The sequence below is a fragment of the Heterocephalus glaber genome, unplaced genomic scaffold, assembly GCF_053883595.1.
Source record: "Heterocephalus glaber isolate CG9 unplaced genomic scaffold, H.glaber_assembly_v1.0 deba00001447, whole genome shotgun sequence".
In the NCBI taxonomy this organism is placed as follows: domain Eukaryota; kingdom Metazoa; phylum Chordata; class Mammalia; order Rodentia; family Bathyergidae; genus Heterocephalus; species Heterocephalus glaber.
The window spans coordinates 13665552-13693441 of NW_028258299.1; the positions used below are offsets into that span (position 1 = coordinate 13665552).

Consider the following 27890-nt stretch of genomic DNA (forward strand, 5'->3'; position numbering starts at 1 on the left):
GTTAGCCTTTGTCCTTTCTTGCTCAGGGCACCACAGTATGGAGTCAGACATGGGTTCAGATGCAGCTGCATCACTCCAGCTCAGTTGTCCTCCAAACCCACATGCCCACGTACAAGGGCTAAAAGAACATTGTGGTGGGGGGAGCAGGGCCAACAAGTCAATTTCTGTCATTTTCCCAGGTGATCCAGAGTAGGTGTTACTGAGACCTCTGCAAGGGGGTGGCAGTGACAGGTGAGCATCCAGGTAAGGTAGCTTGGGTCAGGATGGGGGCTGACCTTCATAAGGGCCCAGACGTGGTTATCAGATCTGGCTGCAGTCCTGGCTTTGTCACTCAGTTATGGCCAACTAATTAGGACAAGCTAGTCATGTTAAGAGTGTTTTCCTCATCAGCTGGTGGAAACCACCAGCCGACCACCAAGATGCATTCCTTGCTCTGTGCACAGCTGGGCTCCACTTCGCACCCTCACATTCAGGCAGGGCATTGGGTTAACTTCTCCAAGGCAGTTTGAACAGAAGTAAAAACTGCACACGTTCACTGGACTCTTCTATGACAGTGGCTGGATGCAAATGACAACCAGACACAGGTAGGGGGGAAGTCGTCACTTGGAAGGAGCCTGGCTCCCCTTCACTGAGAGCTAACTGCCCACCACCCCAAACCCTGCCCTGGATTGTAAGAGAACAGGAAGTAGGTTTACATTGTTGAGCCACTACATATCTGGAATTAGTTTAGTGAACTCGGTATATAAAAGTTGTGTTTAATGCAATAACGTTTCGTGCAAATGAAAGGGTGTAGATGATGGACATTTCCCAAAAATGTATGCAATGTGTGTCTCCTAAAGTTACTTGCAAGGACCTCCAGGAAATTCCCTTTCCAATTGTTCAGTTCTACAAATTGGATTTTGTGTGTCTCTTTAAAGGAGAAATCTTTAACATCTGTTATGTTGTCAGCTTTCTATCACTATAACAAAATGTCTAAGAAAATCACCTTATACAGGGAAAGGGTTATTTTGACTCATGGCTTTGGAGGCTTCAGTCCATGATCATGGCCTTGCTGCTTTAGTGGGAAAGTGGTGGAGCAAAGCCCTCCATTCACAAGCCTAGGGGCAGAGAGAAGCCCAAGGACAGGCCAGGTGCTGTCGTCCATGTAAGGCCACACTCCCAAGGACCTGAGTCAGTCTCAGGTTCCCCTGGCACTGGGCCTTAGGGAGACATTCCAGATCTAATACAGTGACCCTCAAAACCACCTTTGCAGTTTAAGCTCTATCACCGTATGTTTGAATAGCACACAGCATGCGTTATCTTACTGAATCCTCACATAACCAGAAAGGAGCAGTTTCAGCCTGGCATGGTGACTCACACTTGTAATACTAGCACTTTGGGAGGCTGAGGCAGGAGGATCACAGTTGAAATTTAGTAACTCAGTAGAACCCTGTCTCAAAATGTTTTTAAAAGGGCTAAGGATATACCTCAGTGCAAAGACTTTAGGTTCAATTCTCAGTACTAAAAAGGGGGTGGAGAGAGCAGTGTCCCCATTTTACAGGTGAAAAAAGTGAGGCTCAAAAGGTCGAATGAGTTCCCCGAAAGCCACGATGAGCCTATTAATGAGTCAGAAGAAGATGCAGACTCATCTACCCTTATGGGCAAAGTGCCTAAGGACCCCAAGCCAGCCGAGGTGATGGCTGCAGACCCAGAAGAGTGAAGGGAGGCACTGGAGCCAAGTCCTGCATGTGCCAGGTGTCAGGCCCTGTGTGGAACTTGGCTCAGCAGGGAGAGCCCTGCTCTGACCAAGACCAGTTCCTCCTGTGAGGAGCCCCTCACCTGGCCAGACCCTGAGCCCCATGGGCACTGTAGAGATACCAGCATTCAGGAAAGAATTGATTTTCCAAAAGCAGACATAAGAAAAATTACATACATGTACTACACTGATTACATAGACTATATTTCAAAAATGCACTTCTCAAGTCATGTGCCAGGGCTGAGATGGTCCCCACATTTCACCCTGCGTGCCTTATTTTGTTTTGTTTTTGCGGTACTGGGGATCGAACTCAGGACTCAAGGCCAGGTGCAGCACCACTGAGCTACATCCCTGGCCCCTGCATGCCTTTTTTGAGGCCCTGTCTCAAAAAGTAAAAAGGGCTGGGATGTAGTTCAGTGGCACAGTGCTCCTGGGTCACTTCCTCTCTGGGCTGCTGTCTGAGAGTCCAAGCCAGAGCCCCTTGGTAAGTGAAGCTCCTGAGCCTGCAGCCAGGGACCTGACACTGGGACCTGTGTAAGGAAGCCTGAGAAGAAGGCAGGTACCCTAGGGCTGGTGGCAAGCCAGCCAGGAGGAAGGAGACTCTTAAGTCTTGTCTGAGTTGTCGGATTGCACTCTTGGCAGGCATAGGTCAAACAGCATGCCAGTGGGGCATCTGCTGCTTGAAGACTCCCATCTCAGGACAACTTGATCATGGAACGGAGCACTGTAGGCTCCACTGAGCTCAAGACAACTCCCACACATCTGCCTGGTTTATGTTTGTGCAACAATGTGCCCACACTGCCTACACTGGGTCCTAATGGGAAACAAAGTTGGGGTTAGCTCCTCTCTAGGCTATCAGGTGAGGAAACTATCCTTCCTGGTAACCTGTAAGGAGCTAACAAGAGTCCTTTTGGGTTCCAATTTGAACTGCTATTTTTGTCCAGCTGGCATGCTTAGGGCATTTCTTCTGTATGGGATAATTTGTAAACTGCAGTTACAGGATTAACTTGTTCTGCTTTCTGCTTGTACTAAGGTAAATATTGCTATTCGAGATTACACAGAAGTTGTTCAGCCAGTCCTGATTGGAATGTAAACTTTGTGTTAACTCAGACCAAAGCGGGGAAGAAAGTACCAGGGCATTTATGTTTTTCTTTTTTTTTTGGTACCAGGGATCAAACTCGGGTCCTTGTGCTTGCAAGGCAGGTGCCAGAACTACTGAGCTAAATCCCTGGCCCCTCCAGGGCATTTAAAATCCAATAGGCCACCAGACTTTTACAGAAGGAAACAGTAAGCAGGATAAAGAAAAGTCATAAGTTTGTCCTGAGTCAATTTAAACATAATTTAACAGACTTGTCATTGGAAAATCCATATCTTGAGATGTTCACAGGTTTAAAAAAAAAAAAAAAGACCAAGCTTCTCCTAGGGGTGAACGTGCTGTTGGGGCACCCCCTTCACACCACAGTCAGAGATTTCTACATGAGTATAGACTGTAAAGGCAGGGATGTGCAGCTGAGAAAACAGAGCGTGACTGTAGATTACAGAGGTAGCGAAGGTGGTGCCCCCCCCATCCGTGATATTGTGCCCAACACTGGTCTCCTGACTGAACAACAGATGCAGACTGTGGCCTCCTACTGTGATCTTTTGAATTTTGCTAACAATTTCATTAGCTGCTGAGTCCCGGGACCAGCTTACATTCACCTGGAATAGACTGAAATGGTGGAATTAGTCAGACTCATGGTCAGGGCATCCACTTAGGCCCTAAGGCCTGACCTGAGGTCATAAGTTATGGAGAGAGAGATGCAATGACCAAAAGGGCACTGGTGCCACCTAGTTCACAAGAAACGTCTGGTAGGAAATTTGGGCTCCTATGGGGACACCGCAGAGCTCAAGAGGTCTCTGTCCTGCTGCAGGGATGCCCTCAGGAGGATCCCAGACCTAGTCTTCTCTCTCTCTCCCCTCTCCATAGACCCTACAAAGCACCATGGGCAACATCCTGCTAACCCCTCCCACCTCACCATGAGGCTGTATCCTTAATAATTAAAAACAATTTGCAATAAAGTTTGGGCCCAATATGAACCAGGGGACGGAGAACAGTGGCCAAAAAGTGGCAGTCTAAATTATAATACTATTCTCCAGTTAGATCTCTTTTTCAAAAGTCAAGGGAAATGGTCAGAAATCCCTTATGTGCTGGCTTTTATGACCCTCTATTGAAAACTATCCCTCTGCAAAGGCCCAAGAGATACCGCCCTTTAAAAGGCTTCTGAACCACACATTGGTATTACTAATGACCCCTCTTTAGATTACCACAGTCTCTCAGGGGAACCAAGTGGGACCCTCTCAACTTCCTCATAATCCTCAAGCCAGTGCATATGCACCACCCTCTCCCAGTGACTCGGAACCCTGTCCCAGGCTAGCTCTTCAGAGAGGCTAAGACACCTTAAACCCCTCCCAGTGACCCCAAGGCCACATTAAGTCCTGCAGGACATGTGTGGAGTGGAGCTTCTTACTCTTCCAGGTCGCAACCTATCCTGCCTTGGAAGATGACTGGGGCAGGGGGGGATCATCTGAGTCCAAGTCCCTTTTCAGTCACAGACATCAACAATGCAAGGAGCACTTAGGTCGATTTTCTGAGGATCATCCTAGGTTTGCAAATGAGCTCCAAACTTTGTCCCTTGTTTTTGACCTTTCTTGGTGAGATGTGCAGTTTGTTCTAGCTGCCTGTTGCACACCAGGTGAAAAACAAAGACTCCTTGGCCGGGATTTACCTCAGTGGTTCTGCCACCTGCCTCAAAAGCTCAAGGTCCCAAGTTTGACCTCTGGTACCGCAAAAAACAAGCAAAAAACAAAGACTCCTTGAGTAAGCAAGGTGATACACAGATCATCAGTTTGTGGTAGATAGAGAGAAAATCAGGAGATGTTAGCCATACCACATACTGATCCAAATTGGGATTATTATACTACAGGAGGACTAGAGATGAGAGCTAAGACGGTAGCAGAAAACCTGTAAACTACAAAAAAGTTAACTACAAAAAAAAAAAAAATGAGAGAGATTATCCAAGAAAAGGAAGAAAATCCAGCTATCTTTCATAGCCAGCTAGAGGAAGCCTTCCAAAAGTATGTATTCTTCACCCAGCGGGGAAGGGCTCTCTTGGGACATTCTATTAGACAATCCACCCTAGATATCCACCAGAGACCACAAAAACTTCAGATGGGACCTCAAACCACTGGCTGGACATGATCTTCTCCACGTTCAACAACTGGGATCAGAAAGAGGGTGAAAGGGAAAGGAACCGAGATCGGAGACAGGCAAAAATAATGGTCACCACAAGTAGTAACACTCAAGCCCAGATTGTCCAAGGAAAAACCTGAGAAAACAGAAAGGGTTCTTGCTTTAAGTTCAAAGATACTGACTGGTTGGTTGGTCACTGGGCTTGAGAATGTTCACATCCACCGCCTGGACCCTGCCCAGAGTTTTGAGACGCTGATCTCAACCCATGGCATTGGAAGGTCCACTGTCCACAGAGAGATGCAGCCAGCCAAAACTTTAAATGCCAACCCAGTGGATGAGGACGGAAGGAGCCCAAGGCAATTCACAATCCCCCCATCAGAAAACACATCCATCACCATCAAAGTACCCTGGGGAGCCTTGGACATTAGGTAAGCAAATCTGTTTCCTTGATACAGGAGTGGCTTACTGAGTTTTAACCTTCTCTGGTCAACCCTCCAGATCGCTAGCCATAATTGGGGTAGAAGGGAGCACCAGTAAGAAGAGTTTCTTTACTTTGTCATATCAATTTGAAGGTCAAATATCCAGGTTTTGATTGTCCCATGATGTGCTATCCCCCCCATTGGGAAAAGACTTATTATTAAACTTGTAGCCATCCTTTGTTTCTGTTGAAAGCCAAAAAGGATTTTGCCTCTAAGAGCCTCACACAATGTCCCCAATATTTTTAGCCAAGTGCTGGCTTTTTATAACAATGCTTTACTTGTTTCTGTTCTTTTGTCTTCCAAGAGGCCTTTGCACAACCCCTTCACCCCCTATTCTCCCAGCCCTGGAAAATTTATCCAGCTTCATTAACAAGAGCACTTGCTGGTACTGCCATAGACAGTCTCAGCTCCACCGAAGTGAGCTACCCTTGCAGACACATCCACGAAAAGCAGAGGATTGGGCAAACCTACTAGGATCTTTAGTGGCAATTTCATACACGCTCTGCAATTAAACTATCCACAATGGAATGGGAGAAAGACTTCAGCCTAAATATCCTAACTGGCTGCCTTCTCCATCGGGCGATAGCTACAAGCCCTCAGGAACAGCCCATTTGCTACTCCTAAAGGCCGCTCTCTCCTTTCACATTTTAAAGGCACTGGTCTGTAACAGGATTTCTCAGTCTCTTTCTATGCAGTCAATCATTGCAATATGTATGGCATTATAACAATGATGAGGGGAGCCTAACGGGGACTAAAAGATAACAATGATTACTATGAATATACAAACCTCACAATACAAGACTTCTTTTAGTATTGTAACACAAATAATTATTCGGCCAACTGGATTGAGGGATTTCTGGATCTAAATACTACCTCAGGTTCAACACCATCCATCTGAGGATATCATTCTTTTTTTTGGTACCAAGTATTGAACTCGGGTCCTTGTGCTTGGGAGGCAGGCAGCAGAACCACTGAGCTAAATCCCCAGCCCTGAGGATATCATTGTTTAAGTCCTAGACTGTGGTCAGTTCCTCAGGTAGTTATATCCCTGGTGGGTTTTCTGTGTTTCTCGTAATTTGGCCTGCCAGGCAACACATAACCACTCCACAAAGGAGCCCCGTTTGTCTCGATGACTGGTTCCTGGGGACTTGACCTAACTCAGTGGGCTCCTGAGCCCTTGAGATTCTGGCATGTCCCCTTCCTCTGTGGGGAGCCGATCAAAACCTCATTAGATCCAAGGAAAAACCACCTCTGTTGCCTTAAAAGGAACTGGCTCATGCTTCTTCCTCTGTAGTAACAGAAGGTAATGGCCTCACCATTTGCTCGGAAACCAGGGTGCACAGTGGTAAGTCCCTCCCCCAGTGTTGGCCCATAACAGGGCTTCTTTTCCTACATCAGGGACTATTATGGTTTGTATCTAGATGTCCCCTCAAAGACTTATGTGGTCATAGATGGGGCTTTTTGGAGGTGGCTGGATCTAGGGTGTGTGATGCTGGGATCAAGGATGCAATGCTGGGACTGAGGGGCTGGGGATGTAGCTCAGTGGTGCCGCACCTGCCTGGCAAGCACAAGGTCCTGACTTTGATCCCTGGTGCCCGCAAAAAGAAAAAAAAAAAAGCAATGCTGGGATTGCTCATGGTGCAATGCTAGGATTAAAGCTGCCCCACCCTGGGTGTGAGTGCTGCCTGCCCTAAGGGTGGGGATCCTTGAGAGGCTGTAAGGGACAAAAAGAAGTTCACTTGTTGCTTGTCACTTGTCACATGCTCCTTGATGCCTTCTGCCTGCCTGCTCTACGATGCCCTTCTGCTATGCCACCCTGCCTTGGAGCCAGTCAACTATGAACTGAAACCTCTGCAAACTCTGAGCTACAATAAAGCTTTCCTCCTTTAATTTTGGGTGTTGGATATTTTATCTCAGCAATGAGAAAAGGAACTAAGACAGGGACTGTACCCAAAGTGGGTCCTTTCTGGAGCTTGGGCAAACTAGACCTAAATAAAGCGAGGAGTAGTTCTAAGACTATCAAAGATACCACCTTTTGGTGTCCTTGCCGCAGACAACCCTGTGCTAGAAAGAACCACATTGGGATAAAAAATATTAAGAGGACTGCTGTGGCCCAAGGATTTTACAACAACTACAGTGTCAATAAGAAATCTGTCTTTGGCACTACAGTGGTCATGGAAAACTACTGTAGAGGGTGCAGAGGCTCAGCAAGAAAGCCTAAAGTCTCAAGCTGAAATGGTCCTGCAAGACAGGACAGTACATGGCCTTGTTGCACAAACTGGCGCCATCTGCACCATGCTAAATGAAATGTGTTGCTTCTGGGTAAACAACTCAAAGTAGAAACCAACATCATAAAAATCAAAGAATTAATACAAGTATATGGAGACCTTAAAAAAGGGTCCTATGAAGAGTCATGGGTAAGGTCCTTTCTAAAAACACTCAAGAACACAGGTAATGGGGAAAAAAATAAAAACCAAGGGCCGGGGATGTAGCTCAGTGGTTCTGCCGCTTGCCTCGAAAGCACAAGGACCCGAGTTCAATCCCCGGTACCAAAAAAAAAAAAACCCCAAGATACATCATGTACAGGTACAAGCACCTAATGATAAATGTAAACGTATTGTACACCTAAAATGTACCAATAAAAGAATTTAAGGGGGAAAAAAAACACTCAAGAGTCAAACATGGTCATTAGTAGGGCTGTTTATACAGGTTCTCTTTTTTTTAATACAAGTTCTTGTATTAATTGTTTTGGTTTTCACCTGCAGATCTTGTCTATTTAACAAACTTCTATAAATCCTCCCTTCCAGACTTCAAGGAACATTTCACCACAGTCTTCTGAACTTCTGGGGATATCAACATCTTCCAACTGACCCCACAATCCTCATTTCCCCTGTAGATCAGTAGGGATGGCGTTCATACTCAGCAGGAAGCAGTTCTGGAAAATTGAGACCATCAAGCTTCAACAAGCTATAATGAATTATGGGAATCATGTCTCTCACAGGGAAGTTGAAGCAGGAAGCAGAGCAAGGACAAGTAAACAACAGAAAGCTGAGAGACAAGAATCCAGAAGCCAGACAGAGCAAGACAGAAACCAGATAGAGACAACTATGCCAAAATATCAGGAAAACAAGATAATAGTGACTCTGCACCCCAGCCCCAAGATTCCAGGCATGTGTAAACCCAAAAGTACACAACCTTGGCCTGCAGTTTTGACACCCCACCCACAGTGGTCTTTTGAGGCCATGACACTTTTTCTAAAACCTCCCACGTCAAACTCCCCCCTCCTAATGAGTGGGCTGAGTCACGTACCCCATTGGCCCATAACTCCTGTCAATCCCCACCTGTAGACCCTCCCATAACCCCAGGATCCAAACAAACCCAGTAGCTGCCCCTGTTGGGACATGAGCTCTTCTCACTGGCCCAGTCCCACCCTGTGGACCTTTACTTCTTTCACTTGCTCTTGTTGCTCCTTTTAAATAAATCTTACTCTTACTACTCTTTCTGAGTTTCCTGCTCAGTTCTTTGTTTGAGACACCAAGAACCTTGAGGGGAACAACTCCCTGTAGAACCCCCATGTCTTGCTCTATCTATTCCACCTTGTGCAGGAGGGGATCAGAGAGGGTGTAAGAGTGAGGTGGCCAGGCCAGCAATATGCTCATTGCATGACCCGAAGAAGCTGAAAGTAGAGGAGACCTCACACACATGGATCCTGGAAGTCTTATAAGCCCTGCTTACAAGCCCAGGTAGGGGGAAACAGTGCAAAAGACAGAAGAGTGATCAAAATATACGGTGAATGTTTAAATTTTAAAAATTTAGTAAGACATTGCCATTAATCCCCCTCAAAATACTTCCCTTCACTTTGAACACACCCATCCCAGCCTTCCTGTCACTTTCTGACTCCTGTTGTGGAAGTCCTCTTTTGTGAAAGTCTTTACAAGTGGTGATAAAAATTATGGTGAATGAATAGCTGGGCGTGGTGTCACACACCTGGAATCCCAGCACTCTGGGAGGCTGAAGCTGGAAGACTGAACGTTTAAATCCAGCCTGGGAAAGTTGGCAATTTAGACAGATCCTGCTCAAAATTTTAAAACAAAACATAACAAAACCTTAGGGCGTAAGTCAGTGCAAAGGCTCTGGATTCAATCCAAGTAACACAAAAGAAAAAAATTATGGTGAATGCCGCTGCCATGTGCCATCCAACCAAAAGGCAGGCTCCTGAAAGCATTACAATGTGTCCTTATTCTCCTTATTCACTAGATCTGGCACCCTGTGACTTCTGCCTCTTCCCTAGAGTCAAAATGACCACAAAAACTTTAATGTTTTGAATCAACAGGACATGGAGGCAGCCACAACAGTGCAACTAAAGATCCTCATGAAAGAGATATCCAGACTGCTTCAGAAAGTGGCCAGAAGGATGGGATAAGTGTGCTCAAAGCAACAGAGAATGTTTTAAGGGAGATTAATGGGAATGTGTCTTTTACTGTAATGAATTTTTAAATTTAAAATATTCACCATTTTTTAAATCATACCTGGTAGGTAGAGAGCAAGAGATGCACTCAGAGGAGACTTATAAGGTATTGGCTCACATGGTGATGGGGACAGAGCTGTTCCCAGGTCTATAACTGGCACATTGGAGACCCAGAACAGCCTACGGTGTGGATCTGGTGCAAAAAGCCAGCAAGCCTGAGACCCAGGAAGAGCCGATGTTTGCTTCGAAGTCCAAGGCAGGGGAGTCCCGGCTCCAGAGTCAGGGTGAGGAGTCCCAGCTCAGCCTTTGTGTCCACACAGGTCCTCCATTGGTGATGAGGCCCCCGTTCTGGGGAAGGGCAGCCTTGTTACTCTTGTCCCAAAGCACCCTCTTAGACTCAACCCAGATAATGCTTGCTCCAGTCTCTGGCTGCCAGATGGACACATAAAATTAGCATCACAGCGGCTCTGTTAAAATTCCCAGCATGCCCCTTTGATACCTCTCCTCATGACATCTCCCCAGAGGTGACTCACAGGAAACACACCCCTCTCCAAGGCTCTGAGCTATTCACATCTCTGTGATCCCCCCATCATTATCATTTTTGTTGGATTCCCATTCCTTGGGTAGAGCTGCAGCAGGTCTACGAAGTGGGAGAGGGGAATGGAAGCCAGATGCCCTGGGGAACAGAACCTGCCCCGGAGGAGGAGGCCTCCTGGGTCAAACTAGAGACTTGAAGCTGCCTGCAGGACTGCAGGGCTGCCAGCAACTAGGGCCATGCTAGAAAATGAGATAACTTTTATGAGGTTTATGTGCCTGAGTGTTCAACTGAGTCTTCTGGAAATAAAATAGTGGATATTAACATTTATTTATTTATCGGCTGTACAGCTCTTTTTCTCCCCAAATATTTTTAGCAAAAGTCTCCTACATAACCTACATGGAGCTGGTTAATTCCAGCAAGGCAGAGCCTGGAGTCCACCCCCTTATGGCCAGTGCCTGTGGCCTTCCTTCCCAGGGGCTGCTGGAGGCCTCAGCAGGGCCCAGCCAACAAACCTCAGATCTCCATGTCCTTTTATGACCCTGCCCAGGTCAAAGGGCAAAGGTCACAAGGAGCCAGATTTAGCTCAACATCCAAAGGACACTTTTATAATCATAACCACCCTGTGCAATGGGAGCAGCTGCCATGGAGGGCAGGATGAGGACATGCTGGACAGAAAGATGGAATTCTCGTTAAGAAGGAGAGCAATGGTCTCTGAAATCAAGTACCCAAACCAGGGGTGGGACAAAATGATCCACTGAGATGCCAGACAAATATATTAGCATTTGTCAGAGTTTGGGTTTCCTAGAAGTGAACTCTGAAGTAAGTATTTAAGTGTAAGTAGTCTATTTAGGAGGTGAAGAAAATACCAGAGGAGGAGCAAGGAAAGGTGACAGCCAATATACAGGCATATTGTTCCCGGCTGCGGCTGCGGGCAACTAGAGTTTAATTGCACTGGGGAGACTCTGGAAGCCAGGGTAAACCACACTTCAAAGTTATTCCCCATGAAGACCCAGGGGTCTGGGTATTTTATATGTCAACTACCGAGAAGTGAGAGCAGCTGAGGGGTGTGACATCCCTCGCACTTCCACGGCTCCACGGGCAGGTGAAGTCAGCCCTGGTGGCCTGACAACCTTGTGTTTCTGTGCACAGGGCTTCACACACAGTCTCCTTGGTTACCTCTTGGAAAAGAACCACCAAAGGTAAAGTTGCTGCATAGGTTTTTCCTATACACAGGTGAACATTGCAAATGTGCTGATCTTCTCATGTTGATGTCAGTATAAGACAGCTGACAGATATATTTGTAAAAATTCACGAAGGTCAGCAGTCTTTTAAAAAGTTTTATTGCATGTACTTTTTAACTTTTTATTTTTATTGATTTATTTTTGGGGGGGGATCGAACTCGGGTCCTTGCGCTTGCAAGGCAGGCAGCAGAACCACTGAGCTAAATCCCAGACCCTAACTTTTTATTTTTAATTTAGATTTACAGAAAAGTTGTAATGATGACACAGAGAGTTCCCATATTGTCTGCACCCGGCTTCACTCAACTTCCCCCCATGTCTCCATGATCACAGCGAAATGATCAGTATCAACAAATTCAGGGCTGGGGATTTAGCTCAGTGGTTCCGGCACATGCCTTGCAAGCAAAAGGTCCCGAGATTGATCCCTGGTACCAAAAAAAAGACATACTTTTGGGGGATTTAGCTCAGTGGTTCTAGCACTTGCCTCACAAGCGCAAGGTCCTGAGTTCGATCCCTGGTACAAAAAAAAAATTCACACTGGTGTAACATTATTACCTAAACCACAGGCCTTATCTGAATTCCACCAGTTTTGTTTTGTTTTGCTTTGTTTTGTTTTGGAACCGGGGATCAAACTCAGGTGAATTCCACCAGTTTTAACACTATAGTTCCTTTCCTATTCCAGAATCCAACCCAGGGTCCTACTTGGCGCTTAGCTATTATTTTCTCTCAAACTACAACTGTTTGCTGAGGTACAAATAGCATATAATAAAGGGCACATTCTTAGCTGCACAGTTGGGTTAGTCGTGATACGTATACAGGTAAACCACGTTTGTCTACCCATTCACCCCCTCATGAATGCTTGGGTTGTTTCCAGACTGGGGCTATTCTGAATAAAGGTGGCTGGGAACATCCGTGAGCTGTCTTTGCACGGGCATATCTATGCTTTCTCTTAAGCAAATACCTGGGAGAGGTGAAATGGTAAGATTGATGGTTAACTTTTCACCTTGCTACACCATCTTCCAAGATGGCTGTATCACTTTACATTGCCACCAGCAGGGTATAAGGATTCCATGTCCTCATCAGAACTTGGTATGGTCAACTTTTTTCATTTTCACTATCCTGATAGTGGACCAGTGGTATCTCACTGTGATTTAATTTGCATTTCCTTAGTGACTAATGATTTTGAGCTTCTTTTCATTTGCTTATTTACCATCTGTTGTGGCTCCTGTCTGGATGTCCCCCCAAAGCCTCATGCAGTCTTTTTCAAAGGTAACTAAATCTGGAATGTGTGACACTAGGATTAAGGGTGTGTGATTATTAAACCACTACATGTGAGTGATTGGTTTGGCATCGCCCCAATCCCAGTTGTCTAGATATAATAAGATAAAAGAGGCAGAAAGACACTGTTGAGGTCTCTTGTTGCTTTTGCTATTTCTGCTGCCATGAGCTGTTGCCCCTCTGCCACCCTGCCTTGGAGCCAGCCAATTATGGACTGAAACCTCTATGAACTCCCACCCAATCTCTTACTGATAAGAAACACGGATGAAAGAAACTGATTATTGTCACCAACCCCCACAGGCCCACCTTTGGGCTATACTGGGCTGTCCACAAGGCAGACTCTGGGGGCAGAGCCACCAGTTGTTCCCAATGGCTGAACACAACCTGGAGGTCAGCAGTGTCCTCTTAGCATGAGGCCCTGCTGAGCATCCAGAGCATCCTGAGAAGAGGATAGGATATTCCTGGAGGGGCCGAGGGCTACCATATGCAATAGACTATGGTCTTCTACTTCCCTTTAGCCTTTAATGAGAGGGAGCCAGCTCTCTGGCTGTAGGGTAGGAGGGGTTATGGGAGTCAGGAAAGGCCCTCTTCTCCACATAAAGCATGGAAATTAAACTCTCTAGAAAACTTCTACCAAATAATACCACAGAAAAATAATGTCTCTAATTGCTAGATCTGTAACAATCCACCTTTTAAGACTGACCAGGAAATATTCTGACCTCCTCCTCATATTTGGGCTCTGCCTCCTCAACGTAATAGTAAAGTTTATTCATTCAAGGCTTTGGATGATGATCCAGACTACAGCCCATGACTCCTGACAAATTCAACAAGCTTTCTCCCATTGAACAGGGAGCTCAACAGTTCTTGATATACAGGTACTAACTCTTTTCTCATTGTCTACTGACAGGTTTTTTTCCAGCCCAGCTGGTGAGGCCTAACATTCCAAAGTAATTGGAGAGCACATAATCTCCAGTAGGTAAGGTCTCCAGCCTTTCAGCAGGAAGCAGCTATATGAAGATAGAGACCGCTACTCCCTCAGCATCCCATAAAAAATTATGAGGATTGTGTCTCTCAGGGGGAAATTAGATAGGATATTAAGGTGGGAAAAACTGGCTGGGAAAGTTGGCATGACCTGGCAATCAAAGACCCAAAACTTGCGTGGAACAGAGTTCCCAAACCCTGCACCTGAGATCAATCAGGAAGTACTGTCTTCAATTCTTCATTTACATCTGGCATGAAACCAAGTGGGTTTTTGCTAGGATGGCCTAGATCTGACCTCAAACTGAGGAATAGGAGATACAAAAGACCTCCACCATTAACCTTGTGGCCACTGTGAACTTTCTCGGTGACCTGCTCTCACTCTGTAGTGAGAACCCTGTGAATGTAAATCCTTGCCACCTTTCTCATGTGTCTTGTCCAATTGTTTGTCCAGGACACCAAGAAGCCTGAAAGAATCTCTACAGGACCCTAAAAGCCAGTAACAAAGCTATGCCCCCACCTTGAGCCGACCTTGGAAAAGCAGAAGAGTCAGATGCTTGTCCTCTGTCTCACAAGCATCTCATGTCCTTCAGCCCTATCCTAGGGCGCAGACCCACGCGGCTGGGGTGTCTGTGCAAGTTGAGGGTGTCAGCTATGAGAAAATGCAAGAGCCACAAGGACAAGGTGACCATGACCACCTAGTGGTCCACATCCACCACAGGAAGGAACATATTATAAAACCACACCCAGCCCAGCAAATTTTTAAAACGTGCTGCTCCTTTTGTTTTAGGGCAACCTGGTCACTCTCTTGACCAGCTGACTCCCTTCAGCCAAAGCCACAACTCAAGTGACCCCACTTCCTTGCCATAAACCTTTGCCTGAGCTGTAGAGAGTGCGCTTGGAATCCCTGGCCCCGTCTTGTTTCTGTAGCCATCTGGTATCACCATGAGCAATCCCCAGCCACCCACAGACAGACCCTACCCACACTCACGGCATTGTGAGTGCTTTCCTCTTCAGGTGAACAAGCAAGCAAAGAAGAAAAGGAATTTAGAAGAACTGGAGACAATGCAGGGAGCCAAGGAACAGAAGGAAAATTGTAATTAATACCCTGGATAAAATAACACATTGCATACATGACACAGAACGGGGTGCTATTAAAAGAATAAAAGAGCGCAAGGTCCCGAGTTCAATCCTCGGTACCAAAAAAAAAAAAAAAAAGAAAGAGAGAAACTGAAAAGAACAAAAAGAGCAATCCATAACACAAATGAGCTCTTGGAAATTAAAAAATAGGATAGACAAAAATGTAACAGGCACTAGTAAGGATGGACAACAAGGACAAGGACAGAAGAGGCACAGATGGAGAATAAGAAAATGAATGAATGAATGAATGAATGAATGAAAACTAGAACACCTAACCAGGACATCTACAATAAAGAGAAGACAGAAGAGAGAAAATCATCAAAAGCAAAAACTCGAAATAAAATTTCCATCATATAAGATGCTGAGTAGCCAGATGGAAGGAGCCACTGAGTCCACAGCACAAGAGATGGTGAGACAAGGTCCCACCACCATGAGATTTCAGAGCACAGGGGACAGAGAAAAGGCCCTTCAGAAAGGAAGCGCAGTGCTGGGGATGTAGCTCAGTGGCGCCGCACCTGCCTCGCAAGCACAAGGTCCTCAGTTCGAACTCCAGTACCAGAAAAAAAAAGAAGGAAAGTACAGGTGACATACAAAGGACAGAAAGCCAAAATGTCACCAGACTTTTCCACAACCACCCTGGAGGCTGCAAAGCATGGAGCAAAGTCTTCAAAATTCCAAGGGAAGCTGGGTGCATTGGTGCATATTATTAATCCCAGCACTCTGTGAGGCTGAGGCAGGAGGATAGCAAGTTCTAGCTCAGCCTGGGCAATTTAGCAACTTAGATCCTGCCTCAAATTTTTAAAACATTTTAAAAGGCTGGAGACCTAGCTCAGTGCAAAGGCCCTGGGTTTAATCTCCACCACTGAAAAAAAAAATCCTACAGGAAAATTATTCCCACCCTAGAATTTTATTTCCAGCCAAACTATGGACCAGCTCTGCAGGTGAGAAAAATTAAAAACATTTTCAGGTATGCAGTCAATCAAAAATCTTTCCTCCCACTGCCCTTTCTCAGGAATTTACCAAAACAAGGGAATAAATCAAGGAGGAGGAAGGCACAGGATTACCTTAATAAAACATTTTTTTAAATTGCATTCAAAAACTTGTTTTCCCCGAGCAATCTGCTCCTCAGAATCTAGCTTTGATACTCTCACTGTAATTCCCCAAAAAACAAAATGCTCAATTCTAAAGTGCATGTTTATTCACATTTCAAAAGTTCCGAAGTTGAGGTTATATTGCGACAGCCTCTCACACCAATAAAATATGGCAGCAGCTAATATTTGCATGCTTTTTATACAGCAGGTCGTGGTGTTCCAGGTACTTTTGGAATAGGAACTTAGAGAGTAGGCCTGCAGGTGCCTAATGAGTATCGAGGCTGAACCTCTGATCAGGAACTACTCCTGAGATGCCTATCAATCAGAGACAACCTGCCCAGGTGTGTTTATCACTTAAGGAATACCACAAGGCTTATTGGACCTAAGTTTACATAGGCTACCCCATCCCCCTTCAAGATCGAGAAGACTGAGATATGAGAAACTAGCTGGGAGTGGTGTGCATCCCTGTAAATCTCAGCACTGAGGAGGCCGAGGCAAGAGGATCACTGTGAGTTCAAGGCCAGCCTGGGTTACATAGTTCAAGGCCAGTAGGAAGTACATAACAAGACCCTGTCAAAAAAAAAAGAGAGAGAGAAAAGAAAAGAAAAAGAAAAATGATCAGAGTAGCTAAAATGACTTTCAGACATTCAGTTGCCAGCTTTTACTCCTTCCTGTTCAGACCCCTTGGATCGATCCGTAGATGTCTCCAGTCATCGTCCTCAATTTGTGGCCATCTTAGGTTCCACTGACCACCCCATGATGAGGTCACCCCTAGTGGGAACTGAGGGAGCCCCCAGAGCGGGAGCCGCCATCTCTCCATGGGAACTGAACTGTCCCCCCACGAGAGGTGGCTCTCCTGGGACCCCCAGAACCAGCCCTGAGACAAGAATCAACCAGCCCTCCACCTGACCCGGATTCCCTACCCTGCCAGCTATGCAAATCCCGAACCCTTGCCCTTGTTCCCCTTTTTCTATACAACCCCAAAGCTCCTGTCCGCCCCGCCAAGGACAGACCCTGAGCCTCTTTCTCTGTCCTTACGACACGCCCACACTGATCGCAGCTCCTCCCTTGCCCTGCACCATGCTCGACTCCTTCATTTTGGGATAAGGGGTCGAACCTAGTCTGTTGGGAACCCCAGGGCCAGAGATCCAGGACTTTTGCCCTAAAACTCCTGTAACACCTCTGCTTTTTTTAGGCTCAAAACAACCTCCTGACGTGAGTTACGAGCACCAGGAAACAGACTGCATGTAGCAAAGCCATCCAGGGCCGAGCCCAGCCCGTGTGGGTTGTGGGTGGAGGATTGAGAGTCAAATGAGGACTTTTCCTTACCAGAAGCTTTAGATAGATCATCTCATTTGCATCCCCTCAGCCATCTGCGCATTTGACAGCAGAAGGGAATGAGGATCAGAGAAGTTAAGGAATATGCTCCACCGCCTCGGCCATTTGGCTGGCACTAGGGGCAGTAGCCGTGTCCCATGGGAACCAAGCATGGGGACCCCATCCCAGCCCTGGGCCAGGTCTCCCTTCCCTGCTCTTCTCCTGACACTCTGGCCACACTCACTGTAGGATCTTGTCCCAGGCCGGGTCTGCAGGATAGCGCTTGGATCCACCCAGGTACAGGAACCGGTACCGCTGACGTGTGTCCTTGGTCTCCACCAGCGTGGTGTTGAGGTAGCGGCCCACCCCTACTGGGTTCTGCAGAGGGGATGGGGGACAGCTGGGCCTCAGCAAGCCTGGCTCAGAGACCGAATCTTAGGCCCCTTTCCCTCCCCTCCCCAGGCTCCTGCCTCCCCCAGCTTTGAGAAGTTGAACTGTGTCTCCCTAAAAGATATGCTGGAGTTCTGACCCCAGAGCCTCAGAATGTCAGTTACATGGGGAAAGAGTTGCTGCACATGTAGTTAGTAAGATGAAGTCATACTGATATAGAGCGGGAGCCAGGGCCTCCCGAAGACTAAGCCAGCACTCTACCAGTGAGCTACATCAAAAGTTGTGACTTCTAAGAGACCCATGCCAGGCACAGTGGTGCACGCCTGTAATCCCAGCACTCAGGAAGCTGAGGCAGAAAGATCACCACAAATTCAAGGCCAGACATAGTAATTTCAAGCCAGGTTGAACTATATAGCAAGACCTTGTCTCAAAGAAAGAGGAGGAGGAGGAGGAGGAAGAAGAGGAGAAGAGCACCCAGGGAAGTCAGCTACACGCAGAGGCAGAGATTGGCATGATGCATTCACACAGCAAGGATGAAAAGGGAGCTGGCCCTGCCGACACCTGGATTTCAGCCTTCCAGCTTCCGGAGCCACGGGAGGACTCCTTTCTGTGGTTTTAAGCCACCTAATTCGTGGCCCTTTGTTGATTTATATTCTTTTTCTTTTTGCCAGTACTGGAGATCGAACTCAGGACCTTGTGCTCACCAGGCAGACACAGCCCCACTGAGCTACATCCCGGGCCTCGTGGTCCTTTGTATGGCAGTCTAGGAAACACACACGCTATTCCTCCAGTCACCTGCCACCAGAGGTTCTCAGAGGAGCCTTGCCAAGGTGACACAGGGAGGGAAGAGTCACAGCAGGACAGGGGCCGGCCATCTAGGACACACAGTGTGGGGGTGAGGGCCTCAAGTCTGGCTGACCACTCCTGGGCGAGGCCTGTCAGGGGGCGCCCCTTCATGGGGATGTCCTGCCACTGAAACCTGGCCCTTCGGCCCTTCCTACCTCAGAGGGCCAGCCCCGCGGTGGCAGCATGGACGCTGGTTCTAAACTTCATTTTCTTTTTTCCTTCAGTACTGAAAATTGAACCCAGCTGTGCTCTACCACTGAGCTATACCCCCAGCCCTTTTTATTTTGAAATATTCAAAGTATTATTTTGAATTCAAATATTTATTTTGAAATATTTTTTGTTTTCACTAAGTTGCCCAGGCTGGCCTCAGACTTGTGATTCTTTTGCCTTGGTCTCCCGAGGAGCTGAGATTACGGGTGTGTGCCACCACACTTGGTTAAGTTAAACATTTTACTTGCTGTCTCTGGGGTGCAGGTGTGGGACAGAGGGCAGAGATGAGGTAAATTACAAGAGAGATGTACCCAGGGAAACCAGGAGAGACCTTAAAAGTAGAAACCTGTTCAAATCAGGCCAAACTCCTATGTGCTACTGCAGTCAGGGCAATGCTACCTGTCAGAGGACACATCCAGGACTCCTGGGGGCTGGGAATGTGCTTGCAAATGCTCTTGAGGAGAAGGCCATTCCAAGACCATGTATGGAGCTGTTCACTTAAGATTCCTGCACCTTTCTGTGTGATTATTAGACTCCAATAAAAATGCACTTAAAAACTGAAGAGAGCTGGGCATAGTGCTGCACTCCTATAATCAGAATTGCGAGTTTGAACCCAGCCTGCGATGCTTAGTGAGACCCTGTCTCAAAATGAAATTATAAAAAGGGCTGAGGATATCACCCAATCCAGCATATTCGAGGCCCTGGGTTCAAACCCCAGTACTGCAAGATCTAAATTTTAGAAGAAGAAAACAGACTGAAGGGGGAGGAATAAGGAAGAGGATGAGGTCCGAACACAAGGCCAGCTGTGTACGTGGAGGAGGTGGGCCCACAAAACCCAAGAGCTGAGCTGTTCTACAAGAGCGCCAACACCGGCAAAGTCACATCTCACAGGCAGGGGACAGGGAAGAGAGCAGGAAAGGAAGAGGGCAGCAGAGAGGCTTGCTCAACCAGGGATGAGAAATGGCCAACCCCTCAGCTGCCCCAGAGGACCTGAAAAGGCAAAGAGAAGGAGTGCAGGGGATTTCTCTGGGACAATAAGAGAACAGGGTGGCTGTGGGCAGTGTCAGCCTGTGGTCTTTGGAAGAGCACAGTCACCATCATCACCAGCTGAGCATGGTGGCCCATCCATGCCTCTAATCACAGCACGTGGGAGGCTGAGACAGATGGATGATGAGTTTGAGGATAGCCTAGGGCACATAGCAAGTCTGAGCTGGGGCTGCTAGTGAGAGCTTGTCTCCAAAAAAAAAGTAAATTCCCAGGCCTCATGTAGGCCTCCTGTGTCAGAATTCCTGGCACAGCCCAGCGATCTGTGTGTTAATAAGCCCTCCAGGGCCGGGGATTTAGCTCAGTGGTTCTGCTGCCTGCCTTGCAAGTGCAAGGACCCGAGTTCGATCCCTGGTACCAAAAAAAAAAAAAAAAAAGCCTCCAGTGACACTGATATCTGCTCAAGTTGGAAAACCAATGCCCTGAGAACTGAGCCACCAAGAACAGGCATTGAGGAAGAAAGAGAGGTGCATCTAGCTCCCTCCAAGCTTTGGTGCCCAGGGGCAGGGAGGATGGAGGCCCCTGGTAGAGGCAGAAGAGTTCCCTGCCTGTCCCCATGCATCCCACACCCTGACCCACTCACCCAGCTCCCTGGAAGCATCTGGGAAGCCCTTGCACCTGACTGCTTGGAGGCCAGGAGGAACGGTGGCTGGCTCACATGTTTGCATTCTGTCTCCAGAGGAAGCCAGGAACCCAGACCGGAAGTGGCCTAAGGGAAAGGAAGGAAGGTGGAGAGGCCCTGGCACCAGCACCCAACATAGCAGGGCTGGGTCTCAAAGTGAGTGCCCCCATGACCCATGCCACCCACTCTAACCCCTGGCCGTGAGGCACCTCTTTTCAGGTCCCCAGAGGCCCTCATGGTTGGATAGGTGCAGAGAGAGGCTCCACACAGCAGCCTGGAAGTGATATCCCTTCCCAGTTTCCCTTCTGGGCCCCAGTTTCCGCTGGTGAACTGTAAATGAGAATCCCTCCTTGGGGGGGCAGGGTTGGAAAGTTGCCAGCAGGCCTCAGGAACACTGGTACCCTGTTCCCTCCTCCGCTGCCCCGGAGGGCCTGCTCAAAGCCTGGAGGCTCCCTCCCTCCGGAAGAGGGCACTGCCAGGCAGAGCCCACCACACCCTGGCCCAAGCAGATGGCAGCCCTCAGAAGGCGGATCCCCTTTTCCTCCGCCCTGGCCCAGTCCCCCCTTGCCCTCTTCCCAGTTCCTGGCGGCACTTTCAGGACGTCCTGGGATCCAGGCACCTCGCCATAGGAACCCCATCTAATTCCCACTCTAATTCTTGCTGCGCTGAGGACTGGTGTCCAAACTGGGGCTCTCCTGCAGCATGACCGGTAAGTGGAACACCAGGATTGGAAGCCAGGGGGTCGGATTAGCACCCTTGACACACACAACCCAGCCTGAAGGACAGCTGCCTTCCCAGAGCAAGTAGGCCACCAGGGCATACTGACTAGTTTCCAAGGGCACTGGCTAAGAGTGGACCAGTAAATCCTCTCTGGGGGGGTGTCCGGATTTTGAGGAACTTTTGAAAAAACCCCATGCTTTTTCTGGTGACATGAGTTAAGTTCTTCCACAAAACTCTTGAAATTCATCAGTTCCCTGGGCTTTTTTTTTCTGAGAAACAGAGAAAGAGATGTTAAGCCAGGGAAATCAAGAGAGCCCTTTCTCAACACTCCCCAGCAATCCGGGTGGCAAGGACAAGGAGGTCTCACTCATTGCCCCAGCAATGTCCCCTGCCGGGGACCACGTCAGCCGGGTGGAAACGGATGCCCCACCCACGAGCAGGTGGGGTGGGATCAGTCCCGTACCCCCTACCTGCAGCCCCACCCTGTGACCCAGCGCCTTTATCCAGTCCTTCTATCTTTCCCTCACTTTTTGGACATTATTGTGTCAGGCACTGTTCTGAATTCAAATAATGAAAAGCCAGGGTGCTTGGCAGAGCATAGAGGATTCTTAGGGAGTGAAGCTATTCTGCATGATACCACCGTGGAGGACACAGTCACACATCTGTCAACTCCCACAGAATGCACACCACCAAGATTTGACCCCCTTATAAACTACAGACATGGGGTGATAATGCTATGTCACCATGAGGCCCTCGACTGGAACAAATGCACCCCTCTGGTGGGGGATGTGGACAGTGGGGGAGGCAGAGGGCAACAGAAACTCTCTATACTTGCCTCTCAATTTTCCTGTGAACCTAGAATCACTCTAAATATAATTTATGACAACAAACAAAACGACTGGTTGATCAGAGTGGGTGCTGGCTGTGCGGATCCCCAAGGCTCCTGCTGTGCTGAGCAGGATGGGGACTTTTGTGGCTGGTCATCGGGAGGTCTGGGAGGTCCCGGGAGATCAGCCAGGTCACAGGCACAGGTTCATATAAAGCTGGGAGGGGAAACTGTGGTTGACATTTAGCTCACTGGCCTCCTTTCCGGCCTCCATCCATGTGATTTTTCAGCTTGCTGCACTTTGCTTTCTTCTTGCTCATAGTTAGAACTAAGAATTTGTCTACCTGTGTACTCCACAGCACATTTAGCTGTAAACTCATGTGCTAATGAGGAGCACGTCCTTCGATCCAGTCACTCCCCCAGAGCTCCACATCCGAGGGCATGAGGGTTTGGGGGGACAGTCCCCCCCGGCTCCCCCGTTCTCCGCCTCACCTAATGGAACACTACCACTAAGCCAGCCACCCTTCACAGGCTGGGCCTGTGAAGCCTGGGAAGTGCTTCCCAGACGGCATGACATCCACACTTGTGTCCTCAAGCTCCCTGATGGCCCCACAGCCAGTGTCCCCCAGCCCTGGCATCGTGGTCCACCCGCACCCCTAGTGCAGTTCATGCTGGCCCAGAGAGCTGGCTGAAGAATCGGATACAGGCACTTGGGCTCTGCCTCGGATGGGCAGTGCCGCCCTCAGTTTCCTCATCTGATGCAGGAGCCATATCCGCCCTGGCTGGGGGGTGGCACCAGCTGGCACACAGAGTGGAGTTGCTGGGGTTGATCAGTGTCACCTGCCATCCTGCTGGAGTCACCCCCGAAGCCACCCAGGTGTACACCTGCTCAGAGTAATGTCCATAAGCCAGGGGCTTGGTTCGGTCACCAGAGAAACCGTCATAGGGCCCTCGGGTGCCCATGGAGCGTGCCAGGTACTCCTCCAGGCCACTTTTGATAGAGTAGGTGTTGGGTCCCAGGCCGCTCCCCTAGAGCACAGCAGAGGGGGCAGTGCTGAGGCAGGTGCATCGCCCTCCTGGGGCCTGTCAGTTTCCCCTCCTCCCCGAAAGTCTCCCTCGAGGACAGTGTGGGAAGACCTGGCCAGGCAGGGGTACCTCCTGGGGCCGGGGGGCTGGCTTGCTGGACATCCTGCACATCAGGCCCTCAGAATGAGACCACTTCCAGGCATTCTCCTCCAGCCGGGTGTAGGGGTTGCCCTTCTCCCCGTAATGCCCAGGGCCTGGGTAGTAGTTCTTAGGCAGGAGACAGAGACATAAAGGCCGTCAGTCCAAGTCTTTGTGCTGGATCATCCGAGGAAGCCCCAAGAGGGGGCAGGATTTTGGGGCTATCCACGTGTTACCTGCCCCCCAGCACACATTGTCACCTGGGAGCCTCCGCTGCCCCTCACACCTTCGTCCTCCCACTCAGCTTCGTCACCAGGCCCATGCTTGCTTCCTACGGCCAGCCTAAGAGCCTGCCTGCTCCCAGGGCACGTGCCATTCCACCGACCTGCCACCTGGCTGCCCGTGCTGTCACCTGGAGTGTCCCCACCCTCTCTGCTGCAGAAAACCCCCAAAACCCTGCAGAGCCAGCTAACACCTCTGTCCTGGGAGGGAAGCCTCTCCTCCGTGGCACAGCAGGAGGAGCCCGCTCCACAGCCTCACAGCCCCATCCTTTACCCTGCACCCCAGGCACAGCTGTGTGGACCCTGTGTGGACAGCCCTAGGGCACAGGGGCACCCGGAGCCCTGGCTCTGGGGCTTCCTGGCTGGGCGAGCGTGGGCCCCGACACATCACCCTGGAGGAAAGGAGTGAGTGGCGTGACTGGCGCCCCTGAAGATCAGGAGGAGAGGGGAAGAAGAGCTGGGCCTCGGGTGCCAGGCAGCAGGATGGTCTGTGGCCGGAGGGAGGAGTCACTCCGCAGAGCTGCAGGTGCACCAATCGGCCACGTGGGGTCACTGCCGCTTCACAGATGGCTCAGCTCTGCCCCCCTCCGTCTGGAACTGGACGGGGAAGCCCAGCTGGGAAGAGGAAGCCAGGCCGCAGGGCCATCAGGTTTGCTTGCCCCCGGGGGATGGGACTAAGTCTTGCCTCCTGCAGGGCTCCGTGTGCCCTGGTGGCTTTTAGAGAAACCCCAAGGTAGGGAGCTGGGGCTCTCAGTCATGTACTGGGTCTATCTTGGTCCTGGCAGCAACCAGATGAGACCAACTCAAAACTACCCAATTTTTTTTTTTTTTTTTTTTTTTTTTTTGAGGCAGGGTCTTGTTATGTAGTTCAGGCTGGCCTTGAACTCATTAGGTAGCCCTCGCTGGCCTCAAACATGCAGCCATCCCGCCTCAGCCTCCCAAGAGCTGGGATTACCTAACTCATAACTCATAATTAACACGAGTTTCAGAGAGGCAAACCACATGTCCACACTCCCACCTCCAGAAAGGAGCAACAGGACCGGGGATTTAGCTCAGTGGCACCTCGCCTGCCCAGCAAGTACAAGGTCCTGAGTTCGATTCCCCGTACCAAAACAAAACAACACAGAAAGGAGCAACAGAGGTTTCCAGCTCCAAAAGCCACGTTCCTTCTGAGCCTGTGGAGTTTGCCAGGCATCAGACTGGGTAGGTAGAGAGCACCCCAGGTCCTGGAGTGGTCCCTGTCCTGGGCATTCATGGACAGCACCAAACCCATCAGTGCTGGGCTCACTGTTGACACAATCTCATTTCTGCCTTAAGACTTTCAAGTTCAAACCAGGCGTGGTAGTGCACGCTTATAATTGCAGCACTCAAGAGGCCAAAGGAGGAGCATCTCCACAAATTCAAGGCCAGCCTGACTTACATAGCAAGACCTTGTCTCAAAAAAAGACTTCCAAGTTCAGAGGTTTAGCATCAAACTTGGGCTCACCAGAAAGCCTACAATTTTAACTAGAATATGGCCATGCCAAGAGCTCCTGGGAGCCAGACAGTAATGATTGATTCAGGGGAGAGAATGAAGGAATGGTCAGTCACTTGCAAGTTGCTTTGTTTTTTTTAAGCTAGACCTTGAAGACTGAAACAAATCCCCAAAGATGGCTATGCGGGGAGGAGGGAAGGTCCCCCAGGCAGAAGCAGCAAAGATGGATGTCCCGATGCTGGGGCTGGGGACACAGGAGGGAGACAGTGTTCAACTTGTCCCCCTAACTTATCTGCCATCAGCTGGGCTGAGCCCTGGCCTTAGACTGTGTCCTCTACAAAAGGTACAACACCCAAGAACTAAGTGTGCTGGGCCTCTCAGGAATGTGCAGTGGCTGGAGAGTGGACATCTTGCTTTCCACTCCTGGTGCTGCCACCCAGTAGCTCTGTGATCTCGACCTTGAGCTTACTCAGCCCCTGACCTCCAGCTATGCCATCTGTAAAGTGGACACAATAGCAGCGCCTGCTTTGTAGAGCTGTCGTGAGGATGAACCAGTACGTGTCACGAGCCATGCTGAGTGCCAGCTATTAATACGTTAGCTGGGAAGGTTAGGAGGTTCTAAACGTCCCTCTTCCCAAGTGCAGTTTCCGCTTCTGCACCTGCAGGTGCATCTTTGGGCTCTCTGCTGGTCAGAGAGATGATATGATCCATCCCTGCTGGAACACACAGCAGCCAAGGACCTTGAGCCTGAGGCATAGGCAAGGAGAGTGGGGCCCAGAGGAGCGTGTGGCCAGGCCTGGGAGCAGACAGGACGCACACACAGGTGCCTGCTGCGCCACCTACTCCAATGAGTCCTGAGAAGCGGGTCTCCCCGGAGCTGAGCAGCCCCCTCGTGCTCCTTGGCTTCTGCTGCAGCTCTTCCAGGAAGTCTTTGAGGTTGTAGGAGCCAGGCCCCAGCTTCTGCGCCTGTCCCAGGAGAAGGAGCGAAAGATGCAAACCGTACACCTGAGAATCTCCACACAGGAAGGAGCCAGGGATGATGGTGCTCTTTCAGGGATGACAAGTCCACCTGATCTGGGAAGACTCGGAGGGCCACACGTGGCCAAGGGCCTCACCTCTAGCCACCTCTCTTTTATGAGGACCTTGTACCGGAAGTGGGGCAGCTGGGTGAGCCGGGTGGCTTCCTGTGCCCGGGCCCAGCCTGTGCCCACCTCCTTCTTCAGCTTCTGCTTGCTGAAGCAGGTCTCCTTGCAGCTGTAGGTCCCAGGGCCTATGTGGGACTGAGTCGGAGCACAGTCAGAGCTGGGCCAGCCACCTCCAACCAGGCAACCTCCAGGTACCCTCATCCTGGAGTGGGGCCCGGCAATCCCCCAGCACCAGGATGCAATCAGGACACCCCCCTCACTGGCCCCACCACACCTCACGGGGGGACAGTAGCTCATTCAGAGCCAAGAGCCGTGCAGCCCCGAGGGAGAAGGCAGGAAGGCTGGCAACCCACCACCGCCACAGAATGGCTCCTGGAGTCAGGGCCCTCCGTGAAGGTGCTGGATTTCTTCTGGTTGGGATAAACAGTGGACGTCAAACCTAGGAGGACAGAGGCCCATTGGGAGCCCAACACCTGACTCCTGGCCAGGGCTTGGGCAGCCCTGGGATAGGGGTGTGAGTGGCCCAAGGGACATGACTTCGGCCCACCAAGGATAAACAGCAGGGCGGCCATGGCTTTGACCCAACTTGGCTCCGCCACACCCACTAGTACCTCCTCCAGCTTGGCTTTTCTCCAAACTCCTTAACCAATGTATACTATTAGGCATACACAAACACCATAAATAATAACTATATATATTCAGTTATTATGCACCACCCCACTCCCATAAGAATGTAAATTCCCCAAGTAGAGTACAGAGTTTCGCTGTTTTGTTCATTGCTCTCTGCACTCAGGGAATTTACATTTGTATGGGAGGGGATCCATGTATATAGGGATTTGCGGTTACAGCAACATCTAAACCTAGCACATAGTAGGTGACCTGGAAATGGCTTTCCAGAACTTACTAAAGAAAGTGGAAAGTGGGCATGGCAGCACATGCCTGAAATCCCAGCACTCTGAGAGGCTGAGGCAGGAGGGTTGAGACCAGCCTGGGCAATTCAGCAAGACTTTATCTCAAATTTTAATAAATACATAAAGGGCTCAGTGTGAAGGGTTCCATCCTCAGCATCATTAAAAAAGAAGAAAGAATTCAGGAGGCAAAGGACCCAGGCCGGGAAAGAGCAGCCAGTGTGGATCCTGAGAGGGCCTGGGGGACGGCGCCGGGGGGAGGGGAGGGCACGAACCCGGGTGCAGAGGTCCCCCGCCTGTGGCTCTGCACCCCAAAGGCGCCCCCTCGGAACCACCTGGTAGCCGCCGACATGATGCTTGCACCCTCCGAGCTTCGAGGTCCTGCGACAGCCAGCGTGGTGCTCCTGTCGCCCGGCCACCTGGCCGGTCCCCACCCCGCTGCCCACGGCCCCTGCTCCCCCCCGCTTTCGCTGCCTCGGCAACCCGCGCCTTGTGACCCGCGGCCCGGCGCCCTCCCCTTCTCATTGTTCTGTTTTCCACCCCTCCCTCTGGCTCGGGATCCTCCGCGACCCCTGCAGAGGTCGGGGCGCCTCCTGGTGTTAACGCAGAGACTCTGGCCCGGCTCTCTAGTCGTTTTGCTGGGGATCAGTTTCTGATTGCAGCCTGGGCCTCGGGGATCCTAGGTTCACCTCAGGCTGGCGGGAAACTGAGGCCCAGCAGCGGGCAGACGGGGAGGAGGCCATGGGGCTGCTGCTGCACGAGGGGAGGG

At 49.7% G+C, this 27890-nt stretch overlaps 1 protein-coding gene across 1 annotated transcript; it reads right to left on the reverse strand.

The window, feature by feature from the left end:
- Nucleotides 1–7733: 7733 nt before the first annotated feature.
- Nucleotides 7734–27507, reverse strand: Cimap2 (ciliary microtubule associated protein 2). Its single transcript, XM_087214695.1, has 10 exons — nucleotides 27412–27507; nucleotides 26567–26648; nucleotides 26184–26348; nucleotides 25912–26034; nucleotides 23305–23442; nucleotides 23033–23178; nucleotides 21430–21592; nucleotides 20565–20690; nucleotides 17736–17869; nucleotides 7734–8378 (listed from the first exon to the last, which is right to left on the reverse strand). The coding sequence occupies exons 1-10, from the start codon at nucleotides 27471–27473 to the stop codon at nucleotides 8363–8365; spliced, it is 1155 nt and encodes a 384-aa protein (XP_087070821.1). The 5' UTR covers nucleotides 27474–27507; the 3' UTR covers nucleotides 7734–8362.
- Between the last annotated feature and the right edge of the window lie 383 nt (nucleotides 27508–27890).

Bases quoted from the DNA above. Each gene is read 5' to 3' on its own strand.
- Cimap2 (XM_087214695.1), bottom strand. From the start codon at position 27,473: ATGTCGGCGGCTACCAGGTGGTTCCGAGGGGGCGCCTTTGGGGTGCAG. The intron at 26,649-27,411 runs GACCTCTGCACC...CCTCCTAGGTTT, and splicing joins GTGCAGAGCCACAGGCGGGG to GACGTCCACTGTTTATCCCA. The intron at 26,349-26,566 runs GTGGGTTGCCAG...GCTCCGACTCAG, and splicing joins GGAGCCATTCTGTGGCGGTG to TCCCACATAGGCCCTGGGAC.